This window comes from Chaetura pelagica, unplaced genomic scaffold, assembly GCF_000747805.2.
Source record: "Chaetura pelagica isolate M959 unplaced genomic scaffold, ChaPel_1.0 scaffold2452, whole genome shotgun sequence".
Classification (NCBI taxonomy): domain Eukaryota; kingdom Metazoa; phylum Chordata; class Aves; order Apodiformes; family Apodidae; genus Chaetura; species Chaetura pelagica.
The window spans coordinates 51,591-62,307 of record NW_009952475.1 but is presented as its reverse complement, the minus strand read 5'-3'; the positions used below and the strand labels follow the sequence as shown (position 1 = coordinate 62,307).

Sequence of the window (10,717 nt, the reverse complement as noted above, 5' to 3'; positions counted from 1 at the left end):
CAGGGGGTTCCCCCCGTGTCCTGGCTGCCTGCTGGGGTCCCTCAGCCTGGAGGGCAGGTCTCATCTTTCCCAATTCTCACCACCCTTTTTAAAGTGTGGTCACTGAAAACCTTTTTTGGGGTGCCTGGGGAGCGGGTCCCCCCGCCCCGCTGGGCAGTCTGTCTTCTCTGGCAGTTTCCAGCTGGGTGCAATTTTGTCCTGCCCTGTGTTTGTGGTGCTGGTTTGTTCAAATTCCTCCCAAACCACAGTGTATTCCTGCTCATCCGTTTCAGAGTTTGGGCTCCTCTTGTCAACGTGCTGACTGGTTTTATTTTTGATCTGAGGTTGTTTTTACTGAGTGGCTCCTTCAGTCTGTCCTTTGACTAGAAACTTTCCCTTCTCTGAGCTGTTCCCCTTCATCCAGCAGCTTCTCTCTGCAGGGTCGTGTTTCTGTCGCCAGAGTCTCTAGCAGATGTCTGCCTGAGCTCACTCCTGCTTGGCTTCTGCTTGTTATTCCTGGGCTCCTGCTTCAAGTAATCCTCTTGTCCTTCCCCGAGGCAGCTGTTAGGGTCTCCCTTCCTGAGATGTCTGTCCATGTCACTCTTTTCCCTCCCAAGACTGCCAGCACTTCACACAGTTTTCCCTCGAGCTGCCTTTCCCCAGAGCAGCTCAGCCTGGAGGGATCTTAGGGAATGTTGGGAGCAGCCCTGACGTTTCTTCTTTCTTGGTCACTGAAGCTGAGCTTCTAAGGGGAGCTGCAATAGGACCAGGGCCAAACCTTGTCATCGTTGTGTCTGGGATTGTAGGATGCTGCAGGGACATGGCTGCTGCCCTTCAGCTGTGCTAACACACCTTCTTCTCCCTCTCTGCAGGAAAGTGAGGATGGCATTGAAGGAGATGGTGAGTAACTACTCTGTCTGGCCCTGTGAGGGCTGCTGGTGTGCAGAAAGTGAAAACCAGACAAAATTCCTTTCCTGGTTCTCCTGTAGTTGTTGTCATCCCAATTAATAGTGGGCAAACGTGCAGAGCAGGGACAGCTCACCCCAGACTTGCCCTTGCTGCCTCCTGTGTGAGCCAGCAATGCTGCTCCTCAGGGAGGCTTTGGAGCTGCTCAGGGGCTGCCCGGGGGCCCTTTGCCCAGGCCCTCCTGCAGCTCAGAGAAGCTGCTTCTGTTCCTGCCCTGACTCCAAACTCTTTTCACTCCCCCACAGCTGTACTCTCGGATTATGAAAGCACAGGAGACTCGGAGGTAAGAGGAGTGTCTGTCCTACTGTTCAGAGGGTTCTGCTGAGTGGCTCTGTCTTGCATAATTTTAGCACAAAACCCAGTTTGTGTCCTTGGTTCCCTGCCCCTGCTGCAGTGATGACCTTGTTCTGCAGACACCAGCTTGTCCTCTTCCCACCAGCCGAGTGGAGACTGGGAGTGATCCCAGTGCTGCATGCTCTGTGTTCTGAGCCCCTGGCCGGGCAGTTCTGTGGTGAACAATCCTGGAGCTGCCTGTGGACACTGGCAGTTGGATTTGCCATGGCCCAGAAGGGTGTGGAAGGAAGCTTGTTGGGTTTTAATTAGTTAAAATTTAAAAACTAAGTGCTATGTTGGCAGCTTCCCAGGCAGCACCCCTGTCTTCTGCAGCTGGAGGGGTAACACCCTGCAAGTGCTGGCTGTTCTGCACTGAGAAAATCCCCCCTTGTGTGTACCAAGGCCCCTTGCCTGTGCCAGGAAGGGAACCTTTGGCTGGAGTTTCCCTGGATTTTTAGTTCAGAACCATAAATTTAACATCTCCAGGAAGTTTAGAGAAGTTTTGGTTTCTAATGATTCCAGTTAAGGTTTTCTGCTGAAAACCCTTCTCTGGAGACAGTTTTGGGGATCTTGAGGTGGGGCAGCAGTTACAAGAAAACACAAAACAGCGAGGCAGATGACATTGAAGCTCACAGGGGCTGTTAATTTGTGAATTAATCACTGCCATTAACGAGGAAGGCAGCGTGGGGAGGGTGGGGGCAGCTCCCAGTGTTGACTGTGCTGCAGCTTTTCCAGCCTGGAACGCTGCGCCGAGGCTCCCTGGAGGCTGGGCAGCTCTGGTGCTCCCTGGGCTGCTGGAGCAGGGGGGTGTTGCATCACTGACATGCCAGGATGACTCTGTTCCTGTGCCTAAAAATAATGCCATGTCTGGGTTTCCCCAACGTAAACAAAAGGAGCAGTTGATGTGCAAATACGCTGTGTTGAAAGAGAAAAATAGAGCAGTCTTTTTGTTAATGACACGGAGCTATTTTTAGTGTCAGCTCCAGCCTCAGCAAGGCTTGGGCTCCTGGAGGGTGAAACGAGGTCACGCTCCTGTGAGCAGAGTGCTGGGAGTGAGTCAGCTGAGTAACTCCAGGGAATTTGGGAACGCAGCACTGGCTGGATCCGGGCCCTTGGTGTGGGAAGGAAGGGACGTTTGTGGCTTTGTGAGAGAGCTGGTCCTGGTCCTGCTGTGTGTGTCCCCTTTTCTTTCGGAGGCTGTGGCTTTGTGGGGGAACTGGTCCTGGCTCTGGAAAGCCCAACTGGTGGATGTTGGTGGGGAAAAGTGTTAGGTTTAGTCTTTGTTTATTCTATACAAATATAGGGATAGGAAGGACCTGGAGAGCTAATCCTCTGCTATGAGAGAGTTGGGTCTCTAACAGCTGGAATAGGGATCTAACTCCAGATTTGGGGACAGATGTGTGGGAAAATTCCTGGAGGACCTGCTGCTAAGGGGGCCTGTTTGAGTAACTGAGTCTCTTTCAGGTGCAGGAAGAGGATTACAGTGAGGAAGAAAGTGCCAAAGTGGAACTGAAGCAGGATAGTAATGGTTCCTGTGAGTCAGCAGCAAAAGCAGAGAAAGGGGATGAGAAACCTGACCCCAAAGGTGCTGTGACCGGGGAGAGGCAGAGTGGGGATGGCCAGGTAGGTGTTAAGACATGTGTTCCCTGAACCATGGGGGGCTTGTGGCAGAGGGACTGCTGCAGTGGTGAGAGCTGGCTGATTTTGACAGGAGAGCACTGAACCTGTTGAGAATAAAGTTGGGAAAAAAGTTCCCAAGCACCTGGACGATGACGAGGACCGGAAGAACCCAGCCTACATCCCACGGAAAGGGCTCTTCTTTGAGCATGACCTGCGCGGGCAGACGCAGGAGGAGGAGGTCAGGTATGTGGGTGTCCCCTGCCCCTCTGGGGTGGGGGGCTGGCTCCTGGGCCTCGTTTGGCAGCACAGCTCGGTACCTCAGTGTGCAGCTCTGGGAAGGTCTCTGCTTCAGTTGCCTGCTTGCAATGTCCTGCCAGGACATTTTGGCTCCGTGTTTTGAAGGGAAAACCGAGGGTGATGCAGAAAAAAAAACACAAGAAAAGCCTCTTGCCGGCCGGCAGGGACCCTTTGTGCTGAGAGCAGCAGCTGCTGGGCAGGAGGAGTGGGAGGAAGAAGAGACAGTGTCTCCTGTGCACACCCTGCCCTAGAAGTGCTGGGTGGCTGCGTGTGGGGCTGGTTGGAGCTGCCTCTGCTTCACAACCACCTCTTGGTCCTCCCCGTGTTGCTGTTCCAGGCCGAAGGGTCGTCAGCGGAAGCTGTGGAAGGACGAGGGCCGCTGGGAACACGACAAATTCCGGGAGGACGAGCAGGCCCCCAAGACAAGGCAGGAGCTGATTGCTCTCTATGGCTACGACATCAGGTCAGCTCACAACCCCGATGACATCAAGCCGAGGAGGATGCGCAAACCAAGGTGAGCGGCAAAGTCTAGACTAGAGCCTGGCCCATCCTGGAGGGACACTGGTCTGAAGCCCCGAATGGGAAACACCCCTCTCTCTCTCCCAAAAATGGCTTTGGCTTCAGGGTAGGATCTTGGTCCTGGGAGCTCAGGATGCTGCATCCTGGAGAAGGGGTTCCTTGGCACAGCAGCATCTCTCACCCAGGGATTTCTTCCCAGTCCTTTGCACTGTTTTCCTCCCTCAGATTTGGGAGTCCCCCTCAGCGAGACCCAAACTGGTCCAACGAAAGGCCAAATAAGCCCCCAAGGCACCAAGGTGCAGACAGCACCTCGGCTGCCCCGCGAACCTTCACCAGCCGGAGCTCCGCGGGAACAGGGAGGATGCCCCCACCTCGCAACTACCCGAGGATGGGGGGCTACAAGGAGACCCGTCCAGGCTACCGTGCTGCAGAAGCCAGTGGCCAGCATCTCTCTCGGAATGGCGAGCAGGCCAAGCAGGAGAGCAGCTACCGAGGAAAACGTGCGGAGCAAACCCCATCCAGAGACCAGTCCCCCGAGATGGAAGCAGCTCATGTCCACAGCAGCCCTGCCAAGGAGGAGGTCGCTCTGGAAAACCAAGCTGCAGCTGCCGATGCTGCACCACCACCACCAGACAGACCAGTTGAAAAGAAATCTTATTCCCGGGCAAGAAGGACCAGAATCAAAGCTGGGGACACGGGGAAGCTGGCAGATGAAGTTCCCGCCTCGGAAGGGCTGGCTCCTGTGCCTCCAAAACCTATGCAAGCAGAGACGTCCCCCCCGCCAGCCAAGAGCAGTAACTGGGAGTCACAAGTAGAATCCAGCTTGGATGGACTCGAGCAGGAGATGACCCAGATGAATCTCACCGAGCAGAACTGGACCCCGGGGCAGTCGCAGTTCATGCAGCCCCGGGAGCTGAGGGGTAAGTGGGGGGGAAGTTGGTGCAGCCTCTTGGTTTCCCACTGCAGCCCCAGCATGGTGGGATCCATGCTGGTTGTGGACATGGTTAGAGAGGGCAAAACAGAAAGGAAAGAGGGGAAATTAAACATTCAAGTGCAGGTAAATTGAATTAAGGCCGGGAGGGACATAAAACAAATCCTTTCCCTCTTTCTGTCCTGATTTGTGTTGAAAATGGGGGAGGTTCAGTGAAGCTGAAAGCCTGTGTGAGGAGCAGACAGCAGGGACTTGCTGGATCTCTGCGACCAGCAGCTGTCACGGGAGTAGGGCAGTTAAGGGGTCTTGTGCTCTGCTGGCAGGTAAAGGTGACAAATAATCGGGTTCATGTGATGCCCTGCTCAGGAGCAGGAGGGAATTTCCACTCTTTATCAGCTTATTTCCTAGCACTGGGATTTGATTGCCACTAGCTGAGGCCTGACTGGGATCAGCAAATCCATTTGTGCCTGGTAGGAGGAATCTGCTCCATTGGCAGCAGCCGGCGAGAGAGGTGCATGTGGCAGAGTTACCCCCGTGCTGAGGACAGTTCTGGTTGAGCATCCATGTGAGAGGTCATTTGGGTATAATTATCTCTTTGCAGAATTAGAGTCTCTTCTGGGGAGTCATAGAGTCCTTCCTGAGGGAAATAAAACTGGAGCAAGGAGAAGAAAGAGACTCTCTGCTTTCATAAGCATCTCTTGAAGTTTAGGTCATGAAACCGTCAGTTGTCTTGCACTGACCTGACTGGTAACATCTTGGTGTGAGGAGACCCTTGGTCCCCACTGCAGGGGCAAGTGAGCAGGTTAAAATGTGCTCGAAGTAGGAGAGTTCAGAAGTGATTTGCAACTGATATTATGTACTTTTTGCTTTTTGCTGCTGAAAAATGAAACACCTTAACAAACTGACCATGAGGCAGCTCTAGAATGCAGGCAGCAGACCCCTTTCTGTCCGGAAGGACAGACTGTTCTGCTGTCCCTTTGTTCCATCTAGGAGTTGACTCCTGGAGGGACATGGCTGGATGAGCCAGCCAGCAGGTCCTTCTGGGTGCCCAGCATGGATTCCTGGGTGTGTGTTTGCAGTACCAGTTATCCGTGGGTGCTTCCAGCATCTGTTTTCTCCATTTTCCCATTTTGGAATCTCCTGTGATCAGTTTGGCCCTGTGGTTTGAATGGTCTTGCTGTAACTTTGTTGTTTGGATTAAAAGGAGCCCAGGATCAAAGTGGTTACACCCTACAGAGGGCTTAAACTCCGGTTTTCCCAGTCCCACGTGGATCCTTGTTTCTGCTCTGAGGAGGCCCCTTGTCTCTTCAGGAACAGAGCTGAGATCAGCACCTGGGCTTAGAGCTGAGGATTTTAATTGCTTTTCAGCAAGATTTAAAAGGTGTTGAGCAGCGTGGGTGATCACAGTGTGGCACAACAGCTTCTAATTTGTGTGGAAATGTTGAAAATTGTAACCTAAGAGATTAAGTTGATGGAGGCTTCTTGTCATGAAAGCAAGAGCGTGTTTGTGATACCTTAAGATCCCCAGGCTGCTGGCACCTCCCAGCAGGATGAGGTGGCTGTTTATGGACAACCAATGCAAACCATAATAACCAGTTTGTTTCCTCCTCAGGTATTCCTAACCATATGCACATGGGAACTGGGCCACCACCTCAGTTTAACAGGATGGAGGAAATGGTAAAGCTCTTTGTGTGCAGGGGTGACTCCTGCTTTCAGCAGCGCGGTTATTTGTGTCTGGGCTGTGGCAGCCCCGTGTGGCCCTGTCCCTTCTGTGGCTGGTCATGGTTTTTACTCTGTGACCCAGGTGGAGGTTTGCAGGGCTGGGGATGGGGGGAGTGGGTGGGTGCCCCCTGGCCAGAGGGGGTTGCTGATCCTGCTGCCTTTGGACTCTTCCAGGCAGTGCAGGGGGGCCGCGTGAAGCGCTACTCATCCCAGCGGCAGCGACCACCGGTGCCGGAGCCTGCACCTCCCATGCACATCAGCATCATGGAAGGGCACTATTATGACCCACGTGAGTGTTCCTCTTCCACTTCCAGACTCCCTGTGAGCTCTCTGAGCAGCTGAAGCCCTCACCTCCTGTCAGGGCTGGGCAGATGCGGAGGCTTTGTCTTCCCTTTCCTGTGTAAATAGTCACTGCATCATCTCCTGTGGTAGTTCAAGAGCTGCTCTGAGCCTCCCTGGTCAGTGTTTGAACCCACTGAAATACAATCAGTGTTTCCACCTCCCTGTGCTCTTTAGGTCACTGCTTTTCTTCATGGGAACTAGGATTTAAAATTAACTTGAAATCAGAGCAATGTCTCTGAGATTTAAGAGTGGGGAGAATTACAGAACAAGACTGAGCATGGATTAGGAATTTCCTCCAGCATTTAAAGTGTTGGAGAAGAAATTCCCCCACGTGTTCTCCTGCTTTGTAAAGGGAGTAGGAGGCTTTTCTGTTGGGAGGCTGTAGCCTGTGAGCCTGGTAGACTGCATGTGACTTGCTGCAGTAGAATAACATTCAGTGGAGCTTTTCCTTACCAACTGTTGTGTGTTGCAGTACAATTCCAGGGACCAATCTACACCCACAGTGAGAACCCAGCCCCGCTGCCGCCCCAAGGGATGATTGTGCAGCCGGAAATGCACCTCCCTCATCCAGGTGAGGAGCCAGCTGGGCACGGGGCAGCTGCCACCAGCCTTGTGGTGGTGCCTGGGAGGCTCAGCCTGTGCTGGGGAGCAGATGGTGCTGGTTTCACGCAGCCTCTGTTGGTGGGGGAGTCCATTTTCCCCCTGTTCCTACAACATGGAAGAGACCTGTTTCCCTCCTGCCGTGAGGCTGGACGTACAGACGTTTCAATGAAAGTAAAAATAGGTGTTTCTGGCCCTTGCAGCCAGTGCAGGACTGAGGTCATTGAGTGTTTTTGCAGCTGATGGCTGCAGGTCCTGTGTGGACCCTCCTGGCTGAGTCACTTCCCATCAGGGGATGCTGGGCTGTGCCAGCTGCTGTGCTGGGCTGGTTCTTCAGTTCTTGCTGCTTGTGGATCAAAAATGAAAAGAAGAAATGAGAGGTGTTGAACTGGCATGTTCTGTCTCCCCACAAAAACAGTTTCTTGAACTGAATGTTCTCACCAGGGCCATGTGTGGTTGTGGAGAACTGGGACCCCAGCACTGGGGAGGGGGCCGTGCACCCCTCTGCTGGGACGTGCTTCCCTTCCTCCCTGCCCAGCACAGCAGCCGAGGTGTTGTGGCTGCAGGAGAGGCCTTTGGGCCAGGGGCTCCTCCCTCCTGCTGCGGGGGGGGCACAGCCCTGCTGGCATTGCCCCAGCCCTCTGTGGGACAGACAACCTGTACACATGATGTCACATTCAGCTTCTCTTTGTCACTCCCAGGTTTACATCCCCACCAGACACCAGCCCCCATGGCAAACCCTGGGCTCTACCCCCCGCCGGTCTCCATGCCCCCTGGGCAGCCCCCGCCGCAGCAGCTGCTTGCTCCCACTTACTTCTCCCCTCCTGGAGTCATGAATTTTGGGAATCCTGGCTACCCCTACACCCCGGGAGCACTACCCCCTCCACCCCCTCCTCATCTCTATTCCAACACCCAGGTAAGCCCTGCTGTGTGTCTCCTTCCTGAGCAGGAGCCATCGGGGGGAGCAGGTGGGGTCCTGGGGAGTGTGGGTTCATGCTCCAAGGCTTGCTGGGGGAGGATGGGGGGCAGCTGGGCTGCTCTGTGGGGGGAGGTTGTTTACTCTTTTCCATCTCTCCGTGTGGAGTGGGTAACTGAAAGGGACTTCTCCCATGGCTGCTGTGCAGCAACCCTGGATTTAGGGGCTAGGGGGTAAAATTGGTGGATCTCCGAATTGGGATCTTCTCCTTCAGAGGAGGGGAACAGCCTGCCAGGAGCCTGTAGACCATTACATCCCCTCCAGGTCCATGCTGGGCCAAGGACACCTTGAAAATTGCTTCTGTTTGAGAATGAGGCAGGAGGCAGGCAGCCAGCTGGTGCTGTTCTTTGGCACTGGCCAGGGAAGCCCGTGGTGAGGCCAGCACAGAGCTGGCTCTTCCTGCTCCATTCTCACCTCTGTGTCTGCAGTAGTGGCTGGGCAGCAAGGAGACCCACCTCCATGGGCACGGTGATGGGGAAGTTCCCGTGGCAGTGCTCCCAGCATGGGCCACCCGAGCAGCACACGGCTGACACGCAGTGGCAGGCCAGAGATGAGCACTGTGCACACTCCCTGCAGCCTCCCTGACCTTCCCTGCTGCCCTGGGCCAATCCCAGCTGTCTCCCCAGGGAGTCACACTGCTTTGGGAGCAGGTCCTGAGCCCCGGGGCAGCCAGAGGGATCTTGGTGTGAAAGGGAATTGTTATCTGCCTTGTCTGTGCAGAAAAGCAGCAGCTCAGACAGGGCAGAGCTGCAGGGCAGAGGAGCCCATCGGCCATGAGCTGCAGCCCAGTCTGTGCCTGCCCAGAGTGGGGAGACCTGGGGAGGGCCAGGGCCAGGCTGGGGGTCCCCCAGGAGCTGTAGGTGCTGCTGTTTTGTAGCTTTGGGGAGCACAGCCCCCCATCCCCCTGTGGCTGCTCAGCTTTGGTGCTGAGTGGTGGCATCTTTGCACAGCCTGGTCATGTGCCTGGGGGGCTCTTGCGGGGGGTGCAGCCCCCGCAGCAACAGGCACTGATGTTTCTGCTCTCTGGGGAACACAGGCCCAGTCCCAGGTGTACGGAGGGGTGACATACTACAACACTGTCCAGCAGCAAGTGCAGCCCAAGCCTTCTCCACCTCGGAGGACGTCCCAGCCTGTCACTATCAAACCACCACCTCCTGAGGTACCGTCCCCTCAGCATGAGTGATGCTGTTCCCCTGGGGTGTGTGCCATGCTGCAGTCTCCCTCTCCCATCCAAAACAGAAATATACGTTGTTCCAAGGAAATCTCAAACTGTCTAACCTTTGACATGTCCCAAACCTCAGGTTCTCGTTGCAGGTGGTAAGCAGGGCTCCAGTTAATTTGAGTTTCTAAATACTTTAAAACTAAACCCACGTAAAAAGTAAGTCCAAAGTTGACTCTTGCTTTTTTATTTATGTACTTACTAAGGGTAGAAAACAAAACACTTTTAAGAGAGAAAAATCCAGCCCTGACGTCAGAGGCCGTGACTTCTCTGAAAGAATAAATGTTGAGACCTTAGTAGATAATTGAGGCAGCAGACTTGAAGGCTTTCCAGAGATGGGAGCCCTTTCCCTGCACTGGGAGCAGTGTCCTTGCTCCCGTGCTGTGTGTGCACACACCAGGGTGCCACGTGTGTGTTTGGTTTCCTTGTTCATACCCGAGAGCGGAGCGAGCCGGAACGGCCTGGGCAGGGCTGTGCTGCTGCTTCCCTGCACGGGGGGAGGCAGCACCAAGAGGGGCTGGGAAACCTGCAGCGTGTGCAGATCTACCCCGAGGTTGTCTGATCAAGGGGCCCCTTGGAAGGCCTCGGGATGGAAAAATGTGTAACTGTGAGGAGAGGTTAGCTGAGGGGGGCTGGTTGTGCCCCGAGCAGGGGCAGGGGCAGGCGGTGGCAGCTGGTATGGAGGGTGTTGGTGGCAGGACCCTGGTGACCCCCTCTGCGTGGGGCTGCCTCAGCCTCTGCTTCTCTTTCCTCTTCCCCGTCAGGACAGTAAAGGTGAGAAGTCAAAGGAGAGGAGCAACACGTAGGGACGCGGCTGTGGGAATCCCAATGCCAGACTTGGCACCTCAGCACGGGGGAAGCTCCTTCCTGGGAAAGGCTCCTTCCCAGCACGTAGATGAGGCAGCGGGATGAAGTCGGCTGCACCGTCTTGTGCTCAGGGCCAGGCACCTTCCCTCTCTGGTTTGACTGGTGCCCTCCCGAAAACCGCCTCGCTCTGCTGCCCTGCCCTCCCCCCGGCTGGGGGGGGGAGGTCACCCAGGAACCAGCCCCCAGAGCCAGTCCTTGGCCACAAGTTCTCGCAACTTCTCTCTCTTACTAAACGTCTGCCCTTTTCCCTCTGTAGGATGTTAAACTCGACTGGCTTGATTGTGGTCTCTGTTTTTATTTAAGAAATGAACCGGCTCCTTCAGTAAAGCTGATTTGTTTCTTTTGG

At 54.8% G+C, this 10,717-nt stretch overlaps 1 protein-coding gene across 1 annotated transcript in view; it reads left to right on the top strand.

The window, feature by feature from the left end:
• The window catches only part of LOC104398483 (protein CASC3-like), a 14,519-nt gene extending 4,209 nt beyond the window's left edge, over positions 1–10,310 (top strand). The window contains exons 6-17 of the mRNA XM_010008599.1: positions 852–879; positions 1,191–1,228; positions 2,743–2,901; positions 2,990–3,141; positions 3,533–3,709; positions 3,940–4,634; positions 6,258–6,322; positions 6,542–6,656; positions 7,182–7,280; positions 8,011–8,225; positions 9,322–9,444; positions 10,269–10,310. Coding sequence (XP_010006901.1) covers positions 852–879; positions 1,191–1,228; positions 2,743–2,901; positions 2,990–3,141; positions 3,533–3,709; positions 3,940–4,634; positions 6,258–6,322; positions 6,542–6,656; positions 7,182–7,280; positions 8,011–8,225; positions 9,322–9,444; positions 10,269–10,310 — 1,908 coding nt within the window. The remainder of the gene's footprint in view (positions 1–851; positions 880–1,190; positions 1,229–2,742; positions 2,902–2,989; positions 3,142–3,532; positions 3,710–3,939; positions 4,635–6,257; positions 6,323–6,541; positions 6,657–7,181; positions 7,281–8,010; positions 8,226–9,321; positions 9,445–10,268) is intronic.
• The last annotated feature ends 407 nt before the right edge of the window (positions 10,311–10,717 follow it).